The sequence below is a fragment of the Typopeltis vanoorti genome, chromosome 22, assembly GCF_054136105.1.
Source record: "Typopeltis vanoorti isolate ZY-2024b chromosome 22, IOZ_Tvanoo_1.0, whole genome shotgun sequence".
In the NCBI taxonomy this organism is placed as follows: Eukaryota; Metazoa; Arthropoda; class Arachnida; order Uropygi; family Thelyphonidae; genus Typopeltis; species Typopeltis vanoorti.
In genome coordinates this window covers 25,796,426-25,815,574 of record NC_143570.1, presented here as the reverse complement: position 1 = coordinate 25,815,574, position 19,149 = coordinate 25,796,426, and the positions used below count along the sequence as shown (strand labels likewise).

General features: G+C 35.1%; 2 protein-coding genes across 2 annotated transcripts in view; one reads left to right on the top strand and one right to left on the bottom strand.

Moving 5' to 3' along the window:
• Positions 1-7,553, bottom strand: part of LOC150094252 (uncharacterized) — an 84,439-nt gene extending 76,886 nt beyond the window's left edge. The window contains exons 1-2 of the mRNA XM_090412431.1: positions 7,355-7,553; positions 208-345 (exon numbers count right to left, since the gene is read on the bottom strand). Of these exons, the coding sequence (XP_090268557.1) occupies positions 208-345; positions 7,355-7,553 (337 nt within the window). The remainder of the gene's footprint in view (positions 1-207; positions 346-7,354) is intronic.
• A 540-nt stretch (positions 7,554-8,093) lies between these two features.
• Rrp45 (exosome complex component Rrp45) lies at positions 8,094-9,636 on the top strand. The gene has a single exon (XM_090412220.1). The coding sequence runs from the start codon at positions 8,179-8,181 to the stop codon at positions 9,421-9,423; it is 1,245 nt and encodes a 414-aa protein (XP_090268346.1). The 5' UTR covers positions 8,094-8,178; the 3' UTR covers positions 9,424-9,636.
• The last annotated feature ends 9,513 nt before the right edge of the window (positions 9,637-19,149 follow it).

The following is a 19,149-nucleotide window of genomic DNA, read 5'->3' as shown; positions in this document are numbered from 1 at the left end:
CTTATCTAGAATACAGTATTATCTCTCAATTTCTACATGAGAACTAAATATTGTAGTTTTCTGAAACCGTAGTCAGTTCTTGCAGTTCTCATCATTACACACATTTTTACTCACACCTCATCGAAATTTTTGAATAAATTCTATATGTTACTGAATTGAATTGTGCGTAATTATATAACACGGGTGATAATAGATATCTCTGCTTACCTGCTTTTTTAATCTCTACAGCTTTCTCTATTTTATCTCCATCTCTGCGATATTGGGAGTCATTGCTGGTTATGTCTTCGGCTTTCAATATATCTGCATGATTTTTTATATTTAATTCTGTCCAAATGTATTTATAATCTATGAAACAGATATGCAGTTCATCTTAATTATATCATTCTATATACTTATTATTATTATTCGTAATTCAAATATATCCTTACAGATTTCTTCTTAGATACAAAACTGTTTTCTTGGAAACATTTTCTTTGTATTATAGATAACATTATTTCTTTTATAATTCTAAGTTCAAGTCTAGTCGCCGACTGGAGGAACTTTTTCTAAGCCTTTCTTCGACTGGCTCCAGAGTTAGTCGATCTCTGGCACGGGCAAGCGGGTTTTTCTTCCCGTAAACTCAAGAAAATCCACCGCAGTACCCACATTATTCCAGACAGTAACATATCTTGTTAGGGTTAGGTACCAAGAGATGGCAGCACTTGTTTGCCTCTTCATCGGTGGCTGCTATAATTAGTGATAGACATTGGCCAGCTATCTCTGATTGGCTACCGGTGGAGATTGAACTGCCCACTCAGTCTCCAAAAGCTAGATAGGGTATAAAGGCCTCGCCTACTCCCTATAAGGGAATGAAAGGCGTTAGCTGATTTTTTATTTATTTATGATGCATGCTAAGGGTTCTGTATTATAGTAATATATAAAATGATTATATTAGCATCTGTGTAGAACTGCCCAGTTTTAACTTCTTTTATGATCTGTATAAGATATTCGTGTGATATTATCGTTTTCCACTGTGCCCATAGTTTGTGATTGATGCAGACTAGGAATTTTTTTATTTAGTAGTTTTTACTTTCTTGTGTCTTCTTTAGTTTTATTTTTACTACCATGAGTAACAGTCTGATCTTATATCGCCAATTCCTGTTGTTATTGTTGTTATTATTATTATTATTATTATTATTATTATTATATATAATAATAATAAGACAGAATAAAATGTTTAAAAAAAAATCATTATTATTATTATTATTATTATTATTATTCCGTGGTGCTCCGCGAAACGGAGCACCCCGACTGCAATGCAGTCGAAACGTTGAGAAGTAAACGCGGCGACGCCGCGTTCGTTGCATTCGATGATCGAATGGAACCTGTGTAGCTCAGTAGAAGTGGCGTTTGCACCCTACGGCGCTTGACCGCACGAAGAAAGGATTTGATGGTTCAAATCTAGTCGCCGACTAGAGGAAATTTTTCTAAGCCTTTTTTCGACCTGTTCCCGAGTTAGTCGATCTCTGGCACGGGCTAGCGAGTTTTTTTCCCTGAAACTCGGGTTTTTCGTCCCGTACACTCAAGAAAATCGACCTGTCGAACCCACACTATTTTCAGACATTAAAAGTATTGTGTTAGGGTTAGGAACCACGAGATGGCGGCACTAGCTTGCCGCCTTCTTCACTGCATACCGATGAATCAATGATAGCCTTGGGCCAGCTAGCTCTCTGAATGGCTACCAGTGGAGATTGGACTGCCCACTCAGTCTCCAAAAGTTAGATAGGGTAAAGGGCCCCACCTACTCCCTATATGGGAACAAATAGGCGTTAGCTGCTTTTTTTAAAATTATTATTATTATTATTATTAAGAGAGGAAATTAAGAGAGGCCATTAGGAAAAAGAAAAACAGGACGTCCTCTTAAATGTTTGAATGCTGACTTCTAAGGTCGGAACAAGCCATGCTAGACCTATATCCTTGATACACATGATGATTGTGATGATGAAGAGACCTTCAGTGAGTCAGGGACCCATCGAGAGAGGCCACATACTACACGCACCAGCTATCATACTTATTCTTGAATTCATTCACACTGCTTGCACACACAACGTCCAATGGCAATCCATTCCAATCACACACCACCCTCTGAGAGAAAAATCTAGCCTTTCCCTCTTCTTGGCAGGATTCATTCTCAGCTTCCAAGGATGCCATCTTGTCCTTTCCCCACCCTCCATAAAATGAAAAATTCTATCAACTGAAATCCTGTATGACCCTTTCAGAAGTTTGTAAGTCTCAACACATCACCTCTCTTTCTCCTGTTGGCTAGTGTCTGCATGCTACAAATTCTCAATCTGTCTTCATAATCAGTATTCCACAATCCTGATATAATTTTTAACATTCTCCTTTGTGCTCTCTCCACTGTATCAGAATCACAATGGAAAGCAGAAGACCAGACCTGCACACAATAGTCCAAGTGAGGTCTTATCAAGGTTTTGTCAAGAGGCAAAATGACATCTTATCTTTACATGTGAACGATCGTTTCAACATTACAGTTATCTTTTGAGTTGTATTTGCAATCTTTGCTACAAGACCCCTGAACTTCACCTTTCTATCTACTAACTTTCAACAATCCAAGATCCCTAGTCTCATCAGTTTCTTCAAGCATAATCCCACCAATATAATACGACATTGGATATCTAATCACGCCAAAGTGAATGACTACATTTGCTGACATCCATTTCCCATGCCCACAGTTCCGGTCTATTCAAATCATCTGCAAGTACTGCATATCAGCAGCATTCTTAATTACTCTGCCTATCTTTGCATCATCAGAAAATAGCTGTATGTCGCTTGTCAAATCCTTCCCAATATCATTAATGTATAGACTGAATAATAGTGGACCAAGCACTGATTTCTGTGGTACACCACTGGTTACCTTAAATCTTGCAGAGTCACATCCCTGTATACCACTTTTAATACTTGTCAGTCAGTCAGCAATCCTCTTATCCATGCTAATATTTTGTAATCAAAACCATTAATCTCTAATTTATGCAAGTGACTGCCATGGAGTATTCTGTCAAAAACAGCAAATTCCAAAACTATCACAGTCTGAGTTTCTTCTTTTAGTGAAGAGGTAGCAGTGAGCTCAGTGTTGCATACACCAGGTTGATAGCTTTTAACAAAATGGGCACTCATTAGTTGAACAACCTCTTCTGCATATGTAGCCCTCGTGTCATCTGCATTTGGACGAGTTATCCTTTCATATTCATTCTTTCTTTTACTTCTAGCATATCGATAAAATCAGTGGTGTAGCTAGAGCTTTTGCCGCCCGGGGCGGTCCCTGGGTTTGCTGCCCCTCTCAATACACACCAAAAATAATACAAAAAGTCAAACCACGTATAGGGAAATAAATTAAAACACTGTTTATTTTTGAAGTAAAACCTTAATTTCAACAATCTAAAATGTTATTTTTCTTGCTTTTCTGTTAGCAAATCGTCGATGACATTTTCGAAGTCTATTTCATAGTAATGTTGGTAATTCATAATCAGTTTTATTTATAAAAACTCCTCTCACAATTAGCAACACTTACAGTAAGTGAGGAAAATTCGCAGTAGTATTACAATATTTAGAAATGAGTTCTCGAGACTGTATTTTAGAATTAACTGAAATAGTTCAAAAGAGGTTCAAAGTGCCGCCCCTCCGCTCCTCCCTAGCTACGCCTCTGGATAGAATTTTTGTGGGGTTTTCTTGAGCACGCAGTGCCAGTTTCTTTTCATACTCAGAATTTGCTTTCCGTACAACAGTTGTGACTATTCTAGCCTGCTGCTTATAATTTTCATAATGAACATCATTCTTTTGCACGCTGTATTTCCTCCACATCATCATTTTCTTACAAATCTCTTGCTTATTAAGACTACACATCTATTTCACTCTTACCTTATTTATTCTTCGAACTCTCGGGACACATTCTGATATCGCATCATTTAAGTATTGTTTAAATGCTTCCCATGCATTTAAACAATATTCTTCCCATCAAGCAACCGATCCCATTCCACTGAGCTTAGTATACTCCTCAGCTGGTCATAATTTCCTGCTTTATAGTTCAGCATGTAACCTTTCTGAATGGAACACTCATAAACTTAGTCACTTCCGAAGTGAGTACCGCATGATCACTGTTACCAACCGGAGGCAGAATAGTTACATCTTTAACTGAAATGTCCTCTCACATTATAATCAATTCTAACTCTTTGATCTCGAATTCCTTTTGTTACATGCCGCTTGAGGAAGTCTTCCCGCAACAGCTCAATAAATGCATTTTCATTCTTCTCATGAGATTCTACTGCTACCCAATCAATATTTGGATAATTAAAGTCTCCAATCATGATTATTCTTTTCTCGCTCATCTTGTCTATTTGTGATGCATTTCATCACTACCAACCGATCCACTAGGTCTGTAACAACATCCACTATGTAATTGATCTTGTTCGATTCCACCTCTCACCAGATGGCTTCAAACTCACTATTAGTAGTAGTACTAGTACTACAACCCACTGTTCTCAACTCTAACTGGATTCAAGTCATCCGATATCATTAGCGGTATCCCCCTCCTCTCCTTCCTAAAAATGCTGTACCCTTTACGCTCAATACCAGTTAGTATATGTCTGATTCTGATAGCCAGGTCTCACTAGTGTCTACAATCTGAGGTCCCAACATATTGACCAAGGCAACAAACTACCCCTTTGTTTCTGATACTTCTAGCATTTGTGTACAGACATAATAATCTACTTGCATGTTCTTTTGTATACTCTTGTCTGCAGTCTGCTGCATGACACAGTTGGACAACTTGCAGATCTCTGTTCTTCTCTAGTACTTTATACATTTAAACATCTTTGCACAGGTTTGATGGGTCCGCAACCATGAAGTTGAAATCGTTCTCTCCTCATCAACATTTCCATGACAAAGCTCATTCCCATCATTAACACAATTATATAACATTGTCTCTCTTACCCTCATATTTTCACCATTCCTTGCTTTATAATTTAGTTTCCCTGACTCTCTTATGTTAGATCTCATACCAGTTATTAGTTTTTCTAGACTTCTAATACCAAATGCATTCAGGTGTAGGCCTTCCCTCTTATACAAATCCAATCTTCCCTTAAACTCACTCTATACATCCAAAACCTCGCATCCATTCCATCTACACGGCCTACGCATCGAATTGTTTGCCATTATAGCCATTCTTCTTAATTCGTTTTTATCATATTGAGGTAATATACTGATGATTTTCACTTTCTCACTCTTCACTCTCGCCTCTTCCAACAACCTTTTTATGTCCTCTCTTAGTGAAAAGTTATCGCTAGTTAAGTCGGTAGTGCCTACTACAATTACGATTTCGTTTACTTTTCTTTTGTTTTTGAATTGCTTCCTTTATATTCTTTATTTTTCGCTCCAGGAAAACTCGAAGTTATAACTCGCTCTTCAATAGCATGTTTTGTTATAGATTCAGCATACCAAATAACTTCTTTCACCATACCAAATAACTTCTTTCTGTTTACCAGAAAGAAGTTATTTGGTATAATGATTGTTTGCACATAACAATCACTTACCTGATTTCTGTTATTTCCTGACTGTTTCCGTGCTTTGTTGTTTCTTATTTTGCTACTTAATTTTCATTTTCTTCCTATGCTCATTTAAACGCCTCTCAACTTTTTGTAATTCCCACATCGTTTCTCTGATGAATGATCAACTTTAATTTTGCTATTTTGGAGGTTAATTCATTTTCATTATCCTCCTCCACAACTCCAATAACCTTAGCGGGCCTAGCCTTCTTGTTCTCGCCTGTGGTGCTCTTTTTAGCATTACTTTTCTTGTGCGTTTTTGGCGCCATTTTGAACTTATGTTTATTGTTGAAATATCTTAATGAAAATATGTTATAAAATATAAAATGCACTAAAATCTACACCAATGCACTATAAAACACTAATTTTATAAAGAAAGAACACAATAAAACAGACACAAATCACTAATTTTACAGGAGCACTAAATTCACCAACCAACCAATCACAATGTATACTCGAACCAACTTATTCCATCAACATGCATATAATTTGTTGACGATTCTAAAATCTATCTCTTGTGATATGTATATGTTTACCATTTGCCTTTTTTGATCGAAGGATCAAAAAAGGCAAATGACTTTGTCAGGAAGGCACTTCCTTATGACTTTGTCAGGAAGGCACTTTTGTAGAAAAGCAATTACGTATCCATGGTGTGATTTATTATGCGCTTTTACTGCAGTTATGGCTCCGATTATTAATGTTTTAGGTGTATATTAACTAGACCGAGACCTCCAGCTTCTATTTCTTGGAAGAATGTTGTATAGCGCATTGGTTCATATTGTTGAACCCCATCCATTGTCCGTGGTACGGAATGTTATGTATTTTGTACCATAATCGAGAGGCTAATTACATATTTAAAATCCTAGCTTTAGCCTCTCAGAGAAAGGTGTCTATTTCGCATGTTATTAATTGTATTATTTTTTTAATATGGCTTCATACAACTCTTTCCATTGATCTGCGTATGTCTGGGCCTCCAATTTTTATTCCTAATACTGGCAAGTAGTTTTTTCTCAACATTTCTTCCGGTATTTTAGGTTCATTTTTCCAGTCGTCAACCACCAAACAGCAAAACTTCGCCACATTCATCCTAAGAGCTGAGGCCTCGAAGCAGTTCAATATTCTTATTGTTTCATCCATGGATTTTTCATTTTCTAGAGTGGGTGTTATGTCATCGGCATAAGCTAGCAATTTTGCTTCACTTTCTCCATGAATATTTGTTCATTGAATTTGTTTATTTGCGTTTATTGCTCAAATTAGTGGTTCAAGTGCTAATACAAAGAGGGCCATAGAGAGAGAGAGAGAGAGAGGAGGGTCACCTTGTCGTGCAGAACAATTGATTTGGACAGGTGCGGAGATTTTTTTTTATTTATGATTATGCAACTTTCTGCATTTTCAATAACCCGTTCTTGAAGTTTACTTCAAATCCCATTTCTTTTATTGCTTCAAAGATGTATTCATGGCTCACTGGGTCTAAAGCTCTTTCGATGTCTAGACTTAGTAATATGCATGGTCTGTTGGTCAATTGATAGTATTCGTATATACATCTACGATGTGTTATGGTATCTGTTATATTTCTTCCTTTAACTGCGCATGCTTGATTAGGCGATGCAAGTTTCTGCAGCAATCTCTGTATTCTGTTTGTGAGAATTTTGGAAATTATTTTAAAATCTGTATTTAACAATGTTATACCTCTCCATTTTTCATATCCTTCAGTTCTTCTGTATCGAAAACTTTTGGTATTAAGGTGGTGTGTCCACTGTTGACATTTTCTGGTTTTGCTTGTGTTTCTAACATTTGTTTAATCATCCTCATAAACAAGTTTTCAAACTTCTGAAAATATCTTTTGTAGAATTCACTAGTTAGACCATCTACTCCGTGAGATTTTCCTTTTGGGAGATGCTTATTGTATGCTTGCATTCCGATATTGTAATGGGCGTCAATCTCTTCAGCCGTCATTCGAGTTATCTTGGGTAAAAATGACAAGACACCACTTCCGCTGAACTACACAGATTCCGTTTTAAAATGTTAATTTATTACTATATTTTAGATAATTAAAATACTGAATACTGTTGGAAGTTTATTAAAATACTGAATAATAATATTTGTAAAAATGATTCATTTGGAAAAAAAATTAACACTTCCTTTTGACAACAAAAGTCGTTGTGATGATTTATTTATTATTATTTATTATTTTTTTAAAAAAGAGAACACAAAGAAATGTATCTGAGATGGACAAGAAATCTGCCTTTTTTTTTGTTGCAAACTTTTTAGATAGACACAAAGACGCTATTCCAACGAATGTAGAAAGCAATCCTAATTTATTAAAATAAAGAGCCAAGAGACTTCAGTTCAGCGATTCAAAATTTTTGAATAAAGTGAATATTATTCCTAGCATTCCTTTTTTTTTTTTTTTTTAATCTGTACGATATATTGCCACCACTCGTGGCAGCACTGTGCTGTGATTCAAATAAGGAAATTTAGTAACGACGAAGTAAGTGCACGTGTTGTATTTTTATGTTTGTGATAATGTGTAAATGATATATGGTTATATACACAAAAAAACTGTGTAAGTGAATTCACGATGAGGGAAGCTGTGACCTCGAACTGCGAAAGGGATTTCTTGTTGCACGTTTTAGATTTTAAGAGGCTCGATGGTCGCGATTTCAAGCAAGGACGAAATCTTGACATTTTATTTGGCGCTGAGCGAGGATGTTGCTTAATTATACTGGGCAACACAAGAGTTTTAGCCCAAGTATCATGTGAAGTTGTACAGCCGAAGCCGTCTAAGCCAGCAGAAGGTGTTTTATTTATAAATTTTGAACTGTCTCCGATGGCAGCTCCTAATTTCGAACCCGGACGTCCCTCAGAATCTGCTATCGAATGTGGAAGAAATTTGGAAAGGTGCATAAGAGATTCACGATGCATCGACTTAGAATCGTTATGTATCGTTGCTGAAGAAAAGGTGTGGGCTATTCGTGTAGATGTGCATACTCTTAATTATGATGGAAACATATTAGAATGTGCATCAATCGCGACCATTGCAGCTCTTATGCATTTTAGAAGGCCAAGTGTAACAGTGATAGGTACGGAAGTGACTATACATGGCCTAGAGGATAGTACCCCAGTTGCTTTAAATTTGCATCACATGCCCCTTTGTATTACATTTGCATTTTTCACTCAGAAGAAATGCATTCTTATTGATCCTGCAGAGAATGAAGAACGGTTGGCAAATGGCAAAATGGTAATAGGTGTTAACGCACATCAGGAAATATGTACTCTTCATCATAGTGGGACCCTCGTTGTTAGCAAAGAAGTTATATTGCGTTGTGCGAAAATTGCTGCCCAAAGAGCCCAAGAAATAACGAAACGTATTAAACAAGCTTTAGAGGATGATAATCAGAAAAGATCTGAAGGTTTAGAAGTAGGATTTGCACATATGTTACGAACTGGTACTATTCTTACTACTAAACATGACCCAACTCCATTTAGTATTGAAGTAAGAAATGTTCCAGACAGTGAAGAAGAACAAGAAGCCGAACTTTTAGAAGAAGATGAAGAAGAAGAAGAAATTTTATTAGGTGGACCTGGAACAGCCCATCTAGGAGAACAGCCACCTTTGTGGGATTATCAGAAACCTGATAAAGAAGTTGAAGCACTTCCTGGAATGAAACAGGAGAAAGAAAATAAAGAAGAAGAGGAGGAGGAGGAGGAGGTAGAAGACGAGGAAAGCGAGGAAGAACTATCTACACTTAAACCAGAGCAGTTAGAAGAAAATGACTCAAAAGGTTTGGCTCGAGGATGGTATTCAAAAGATGCTTTTCTGTAAAATCGTTATTATTAAAGAAGAAAATATTGAAAATTTAGGTGTTTGTGCAGTTTTTATTTAATTAGGAGTATTTCAAAGAAACTTGCGTTTTACAAATTCAGCTTTTATAAATACATACAGATTTTGACAATGCAAACCAAATTCACAGAGATGTAGCTATGCTCTTTTTTTTTATTTATTTATGCTCATATACAGACATCCATGAAAATGTAACATGGCACTGCATTTTAAAATTTGATATTTTATACTTAAGTTGTAAATTTAAATTTGAACTTAAAGTATTTTAAAGATGAGGTTGTGATGGCTAAAAGAATTTGAATTTTGTGTGTGTGAGATAGAGATTCTGTAAAATGAAGTATAAAATATAAGAACTTGCATTTTAATGTAACACTGATATTCTTTAGGGAGCAAGGGCTCCAGATGTTCCCATAATATGATTGTGTACCTGTTACCCTATTTGAAGAAAGTAAGGACACCAGAATGGAAGTTGATCACTAATTTTGGACCAGTTTCATTATTGAATTTTTGTACACAATTTGAATTTCATTTATTTATTGTTAGAATAAATTGTTATTTAGACCACATAGAAAATAGCAAACAACATATTCCATTATATAAAGTCATTTGCTAACTACAGTACGGAGGTGGTTAACATAAACATCTTAGCATTTGTAGTTAGTGATCCTCAGCTCAATATTCTGACATCATTTGCAGTTTTGTCCTTTCCAATTAATATTTATTTCCAAAATCCTTTAATTATTTCACTCACTTCTTTCAATATGGTTGACATCCTATTCTTTCTCCATTCCATATATTAGTGTTATCAGTGTGCAATGTAGGAGTGTACAGTTATAGCATGCCAGTTCGATTACTGGCTAGGCAGTTACTGATGTTATTCTTTAGTACTGCAAAATAACTTTGTCATCCAATGTCTTGTGACTTGATGGAAAATCAGAATGTAGGAATGATAAATTTTCAAAAGTGGATAATAGCGCTAGATTAATAGGATGAAGACTAGCGAGGATTGCTTATTGTTCTAAGTAAGTAAAATGCATGATTACATCATAATTTTTCAGATTTTAAGTTAGTAGGAAATAGACCAAATCCAGTCACATGAGTAACAGATTTTATTCCAGTTTTATATTAGGCAATCAGTAGCTGATAACTGTTTTTTTATTAAACTGTTACCATTTTATTCTTGCTTTGCTGAAGATAATTTGTTTGATGCTATCTGATATGTAGAATTCAGGCACATTTGTGCCCATCCTCTCATGTGATATATCAGATGAGAGACCCAGAAGATGAGATAGACCTTCACAAAGGACTATCACATATTCTGGTTCCTCCATCTAATCACATTTCCTTTTTTTTTTTTTTATTTTCAAACTAAAGAATTGAAGAGGATTTGTAAATGTAAATGGTAGCTAGTTACTTGCGTAACACACATGCATAATCTTTGTATCTACTCCAGAAAACCTCTTTAGTAACATATATGTTTCTATCATATTGTTTGTTCTTTGCATATCAACCAATTTTGTATCTGACAAGCATTTAGTTTAGCCTCATAGTGAGCATTCCACTGCAACCTGTTATCACCTTGGTCACCAGAGGCGAATTCTCTATGCTTGCTACGCAAGCTCATTAATTGAGAAATAAGTAATATTTATTTGTTAATAAATGCATGCATTTATAAGCATTCCGTTTAGGCTTTTATTTTTGTAGAAATAAAAGAGCTTTGCATTGTGTATCGAAGGCTAATGCTTGCTCGTCTAGTCAAAGCTACCTTGACTTGGTCGGTTGTAGGAGCTTCCAGGTCCTCGCAGCAGCACTGTGATTTCATGCGTGCACATAGCCATTTTACATAATCTCACTCTGTTGCTTAATCACAGGCCATACACAGTCAAAGTAGCTCTAGCCAGTGAACTTCAGCCAGCCTTTACAAGTGTGCATGTTGCTTGGGAAAATTAAGTTACAACCGACTTTTTATGACGATGTTATTGACCAGTTCATAAAGAACTATAGGGTAGAATTTGTATTCAAGTAGCTAAATTGAAAAAAGATAGAATATCATTTGCAAAATAAATATTGTATTTGTATGATTAAATGTACAATTTCTAAATATAGTTTTAAATGGTCAGTAATTCATTATTCCGCTAATCAGACTTCAATCACATCTCTCATTCCCTGAATGATAACAAGAACAAGCATGAATTTCAAGACCAGCATTTTCCCCTGCTGGTCACCTTCCTCTGAATCTTTTTCACCACTTCCTCATCCTTTTGAAACCCAGATGATCAAATCTGAGTACAGATTTGATCATCTGGGTACATGCAGTAGATCTACAATAGTAGATGTGGTCATATCAGATCCTGATAAAGCAACAGTAACTGCCATATCTCCAATTGTCAGGTTTTCAACATATAGGTGGTTCTTTTCTTTGTTCACTGTTTCTTGCTTTGCAATATATGCTCTGTTAGGTTTCAACTCTGTCCACCATCTTCCCCAAATCCCTCTAATACTTTTATAACCATTTTAGCCCAAGACACATAACCTCACACTTTGTCATATTGACTTGATAACTTTTATTCTTTGCCCATCATCCCCTTTGCAAGCAGTAGCATAGCTAGGATTTTGGCATCCTTGGTAGATTCTCAGCTGTGTGTCTCATTTTAGTGTACCAATTTTGATCATTGGTAAAATATCTTGTCATGAGCACCTTTCTTACAAAATTTCTTCCTTATCTCTACATACCCATATCTTTCTCCATTCCGCTGTTTATTAGTTATCATGTGCATGCTCCAGTGTGCATTAATATTTCCAGTTCTGCTTTAATCACGAAGTGAGACAAGCCACTGTCATTATGTGTTATCTTTATGGCACTTTGCTTGAAAGTGATAAAAATCTCACAGTTTCTGTCAATTAAGTAAGTCTCTTTAACTTATGTTTTTAATCATACACAAACATTAAACTATAATATTTATCTTGGATACAGTAAACTACAAGCAAATCTTCTACTACATTCACTTCATTACATGTTATTGCCACATGCAAATATAATATATAAATGATGCACAACTATACACACACACACACATAAAAATAAGCAATTGACCATGCAGTTCTCACAATATAAATGCACTAACAACCAAAAATGGTAATTTGAAATAGAATATTTAAGTTTACGCTAATTTATATAAACAAAATTTTGTAGAACAATCTGTATGCATATACCAATGGTCTGCAGTATTTCTTTACCTGCATAAATTTCTTCTTCTTCCCCCTACATTCATCCCTTTTATGTGTATTGAACCAGTGTGTATTCTTTCTTTTAAGGTTACACGGTATTCAGCATTCATATTTCCGAATTTAGGGACACAAAACACGTGTTGAAATGATTATTTTACTTATTATTAATAAAATAACAATCAGTGTGTATTCATTTCTTTCTTGGCATCCCAAAGCCTAGATTCATAATTGGTTATATATTTTGTCCTTTTAGTTTGTATCATGCCAGACTGCCTTCTCTAACCTTATTGCTGCCTTTCTCCTGAATTTCTATTCATGGTTAACATGAATAGAAATTCCATTATCAATAGTCCTTACCCCCCATTTTGTTGTTTCTACATATAGAAAATAAAGATTCTCACATTCACTCCAAGTTTACCAAGAATAAGCAAACAAATTTAAGACAGTGTTAATATGGAAATATCAAAAGTTCCTGGCAAATAAGTCAGCTTTTGCTCTTAGAGAATACAGAGACAAATGTAAGAAAGCGAAACGCTGTGTAAAACTAGCTAAAAAAAAAGTCATGGGAGGACTTTGGCAAGAACATAGAAAATAAATATCAAGAAGGTGGTAAGATATTCTGGAGGTTGTTGAAGAAGCTTAGAAATGGAGGAAAAGTGCTATAAAAGGAGTTAGAGATGATAAAGGTGACATGAAAACAGGAGGAAAAGATATCCTTGAAGTATGGAGTAATTACTTCAAAAAATTGCTAAACAAAACAAGCAGTGATAGCACAGTGTTTAAAAACACTCAACCAGCATACAGGTGGGAATACATTCCATGCTTGAAGTAGAAAAAAGCCATCAAAGGCTTGAAATGTGGAAAAGCAACAGGAGTAGATGATATTCACCAGAAATGCTGAAGTATGGTGGTATAAAAGTCTTACAGCGGTTGCACTGCATAGTTTAGAAGGTCTGGACAGAGGGACAAATTCCTGAATATTGTAGCAGAGCTCGAATAGTACCCATAAATAAAAAAGTGAAATAAAACTGAATGTGAGAATTACAGAGGTATTTCTCATATTTCCCTACTGAGTGTTCCTGGCAAGATCTATGCAATTATACTTGAGAAACGGTTGAGAAGAATTGTGGAAGAAAGCTTAGTGAAGAACAAGCTGGATTCAGGCCAAATAGAGGCTGTTAGGATCAGATCTTCACTTTACGACAAATAGTTGAGAAAGCATGGGAATATAACAAAGATCTGTATTTAATCTTTGTCGACCTGGAAAAGGCATATGACAAGGTGCCAAGAGAGAAGCTATTCAATACGCTACAATTATATGGTGTCAATGGGGCATTATATCAAGCAATACTTAGTCTTTATTTGAGTTGTAAGTCAGCAGTTAGAATTGAAGGAAGTACAGGAAGATGGTTTAATGTTAAATCTGGTGTGAGACAAGGATGTACATTATCCCCTCTGTTATTCATTATCTATATGGATCACATTATGAAGGAAAGTGGTATTAAACATAATATCAGAATTGGAGATGTTAATGTCAGCTCTATGCTTTATGTGGACGATGTTATACTTCTAAATAAATCCGCTACAAGTTTGCAAGATTCTCTGACTAAATTGAATAACTGTTGTAATAGATATGGTATGAAGGTCAGCATTAAAAAGACAAAGACAATGAAAATAGATAAAATTGTTGAAAATGTCAAGTATGTTGTGAACGGGGAACCTGTGGAACAAGTGAAACATTTCAGCTACTTAGGCACGATTTTTACTGAAGATGGTAAATTAAATATGAAAATAGACAACAGAATCAACAAAGCTGGTATGATAGGCAGTCAATTGAATAAATTCATATGGAATAAGAGAGAAATTAGTGGGAACACTAAATTAGCTGTATACAAGACAGTGTTCAAACCAGTTTTAACTTCTGGATCTGAGAGCTGGGTCAGAAGTAAAACACTTGACCAAAGACTAGAGACTGCAGATATGAGAATCCTGAGAAAGATTATAGGCGTGAACAGATGGCATCAATGGCAATATCATATTAAAAAAACGAGGATATTAGGAAAGAACTTGACATTGTCAGCATCCAGGAATGCGTTAGCAGGGCTAATCTCAGGTGGTATGTTCACTTAAATAGAATCTGCGAGGAAAGATTAGCAAAACAAGTGTTCTCTGCCAGGTTGGCAGGAAAATGACCCAGAGGAAGACCAAGATATAGGTGGATTAATATGGTACAAAGTGCCTTAGACGATAGAAATATAAGATCTGATAATGTTGGAGTCTTGACAAGTAACAGACTGATTTGAAGGAAACTTATAGATAGGAAGTTAATAATGATGTAAATTTTTCATGTAATACTATCATATCCTGTACACCCCTTGAGGGTACTAAATGAAAAATTTACATCATTACTAACTTCCTATCTACAATTTTCCTTCAAATTAATCTGTCTTTCCAAATATGCTAATATGGAAAACAGTCTTTCTAGATTGCATGAATGGATATAATCCACTGTATTCGATGGAGTCTTATCATAGTAGTTTCTCACTGTGCACATACACTGTTTAGCAAACCATGTCTTAAACTTGTTTGCTGCTTCTACACTCAACATTCTCTCAGATAATGCTTCGCACTCACCATCCATTCTTGACAAAAATCCTGCTTCTCAATCCCTTTTCATATACATTTTTCAGGGATTGGCTTCTTTCCCTATTCTTGTCTTCTCTAGTCTATGAAAAACCTCTTCTGCATTAATCTGGTACAAATTCACCTTAATCTATCTTTCTAAATATTCTAGAGACCCAAGAACTTATTTACTCTCCTCTGAACTATCCTGAAATATCTTCTTGTGTGGCCTGTTCAATAACTGTAATCTTTATTTCTACATGTTAGAAACCTCCATGTTGCCATAATCTGTTATACTCAATTCTAGCAATGTAGAATTTCTAAATTTCAGATCCTTGTCCACCATCACCTTATCCCCTACAAGATACCTCCCTCAATTGTGTACATGCCAACCAATCCTTGCCTTCCAAAATTCAAAATCTTCCTCATACTGTTAGCAATACTCATGTATCGACATAGTCTATTCAAATCCTATATGACTATATATGTTTCATTCCTTATTTGTCTCCAACTTTGCGTTAATTGCATATACTGTCTAAACCTCTCTTAATAACACAAGTTAATCAGTAATAATTATTGGACACACACACACGTTTTCCCAATAATAATAATTTTTATTATTGCAAATATTTTGACCAGAAATTAACAGGCCATCAGTGCATCAGCATAATCAAAAGGTGAAGCTTGAACAAAGAAGTTAATCCTATTTATGAGCTGAACCATGTGCCAGAGTGCCACCATACAGGTGGCTACAAAATAAAACGAGATTGCAATTAAAACTAAATTAAAATAATTTGAAATACAAAAAAATAATAATTTTAATAAATAAGAATGGGGGGGGTAGAATGAAGGGAAACATGCTATTGCTTGTAATTGCCATTTATCAGGATGAGACTTCCAAATCTTGGCAGTGGATAGACATTCTGATGAATATCCACTGCCTGTGAATGAATGAAGTTTGGACAGTATAGAAGGACATGTCTGCTCTCCAGCCAAGAGGCTGTGGGTTTGAATCCCATCGTGGGCATGGATGTTTATGATTGTCGTACAAACTTTGTGTGGAGAGGGAATCTGCGATCCTACCACTTATTCTAGCAGAAGACATCATCGCCAAAACCACCTTGTGAGGTATGGGTGACCATATGGCATCTACAGATGTCAAATGTGAAAATTTTATTTATTTATTCAGTGTAGAAGTGCTTTAGCACTATATATATATATATATATATATAAAATATATAAATAATGTCTCAAGCCTAAACCAGCACTCCAGAGGATTATGATCAGTGGCCACTTCATGTTAAGCAAGGTTAGATTTTTCAAGTTTATTGTTGCTGGTGTAAGATAGGTGTTCCTGTAGTTGTTTTTGGGCTAAATATCCTTTTTGTCCAAAGCACAAGCAGAAGCACTCACACCGAACCTGGTAAACATCAGGGAGAGAGAGGAGCTGTTTATCTTTTGTGGATGGTAACCAGGAGGAGATTTTGTTAATGGGGAAGAATGTATGACTAAACTATCTTTTCAGGATCTTTGCAATCACCTCTGAGATCCCTATCCCATACCTTGCAGGCATCTCTGAGGTGATTGCAAAGATCCTGAAAAGATAGTTTAGTCATACATTGTTCCCTATTAACAAAATCTCCTCGTGGTTACCACTCACAGTTCTTAAGGTTAGTCTTGTAAATGTTCAGGGTACATTTAAACTTCTTTGAGGTGAAGCCATTCTGTAGTATGATGCATTGTATGGTGTTCAGTTCTTTTTGAAGATCTTAGGAATTAGAGCAAATAATGTGCTCTATTGAGCAAAGATTTAAATATTCCTATTTTTTGAGATGATGGGTTGAATCTTGTATGTAGCAGCCTTTGAGGATAGGTTTATGGTGAACAGATGTATGTATTCTTCCAGGTGGAGTATAAGAAAGGAGGATATCCGGTAAGGCTAATCCCCCCCCCCTTCTTTTTCCATGGTGAAATTGATGTATGGGTGTAACTGGGTGAGAAAGTCAGAGCCTGACCATCTGTCCAGAAATGGAAGTATTTCTACTGAATTCCAAGCTACAATTCCCAAGATCTCCAACAAAAACTAAGCACCATGCAATGTATCATACTACAGAATGGCTTCATCTCAAGCTCATGCATATATATACAGTGTAAAAAAATAAATAAAAATGAACACTTAATTGCTAATTTTAAAACAAATATTTTGAGAACTCATTCCATCCTCAGTGATACAAAAACTAAACAGCTAGTTTAAAACAAAATGAGAAGTGCTTCACCTATAATCCTCTCAAGTTAACTAAAGTGACAGATTTATGTTCAGAGTACATAACACTTATGAATTTAAAAAAAAAAAAAAAAAACATTTGTGCCATTTAATATAATTTTCCATATACCATTATAATGGACAATCCATCATTCCAAAATATAACAGACCTCTCTTTGACCAAGCATTTATGCTTAAAAGTGCTTTTGTTGTGGATGAGCTTAGTGTCTTTCTTAAAAGATTTGATGTTTGCTGAGCATGTTGAGCCACAGCAGTCTTCTTGTTTGGCTCATCAAATATTTAAAAATAAAAATAAAAAAAAAAAGAGTTGACTAAGAAAATCCTGTCTACCCAAGTAGTTCACAGTCATTAGCTAGATGATGCCCAAGAATCTGTGTTATTTATTTATTTATTTTTATGACTGCCGTTTAGCGATTTGGATTTAAAAGTATATATATCTCAATATTATTGTTTAACAGTTGGCTCGGAACTATTTTCACTTTTCCCTGTTTCTCAAATAGTTGATAGAACACTAGTAACTTTGAATGTGTGGGATTATTGTCTATGCTCTTTGAGATCATATATTTCAGGAAATGATAGGATAGCAATAATCAGATAAATACTGCATTAAATAGTATTAATGGTAGATTGAAAATCTGATAACACCTTAACACTTAATAAATCTAATAGAAGGGTAGTGTGTGTGTGTATATTTCAACTATTAGTCAAATCAGTTTTAAATTTCCATAGTAATGCATAATAATTCAGGATGTTAAATACATTCATATTCTATCATGAATCTCTTTCTCTTTGAACAAGTGAACAATTTTTGGCAATTGGGATTTCATTAGAAAAACTGGATAATAAACCTTAATCAGATCTGATCTGACATGGCAATGAAAAAGGCTATAACAAGCTATTTGAAAATGTTAACCTCCACTGAAAACAGTTTATAAGTAAATTATTTATATAAAGTATAAATAATTGAACTATGTGATAACTTAAATAAATGAGGAATATATACAGTGAGAACATAGAAAATCAATGATAGATGACAAATCTGCATTGTTCTGTTTTCTTTCAATGAACCTGTGTTAGTTAGTGAAAAAAAAAATCTAAGATATAGATGGAAAGAAGGGAATTGTTTTAAACAGTCAAAAGTAAATGTGCTGATGATTAGATTCATCAGCACATTCACCTTAAATTTTCACAAATACATATAACTTCCACACATTCAAGCTTGATGTTGATGAATTGTATCAGTTAAGCAAAAGCAGTGTATACTGGAATGTCAGCTTTGTTTCATAACAGAGACCTAAAACTTTAGTTGTGATGGGAGGAGAGAAGGAATGGAGATTGTTTAACATTAAAAAAAAGAGTAGCTTTCATTATAGTGGTGAGTTTAATTTCATAGAAGAGCCATATAGTCATTGTAAATGGGTAGTTTGTTGGTAGAACATTTCTAGGCTCTCACACTAATAACTTTACAGATATGCATTAAATATTGTTCATTAATATTCAGCTGTTTTGAAAAAAGGAAAGTGCACTACACTTAATTGAGTTTTGAATTATATAGCTAGTTCTCTTGTTTAATG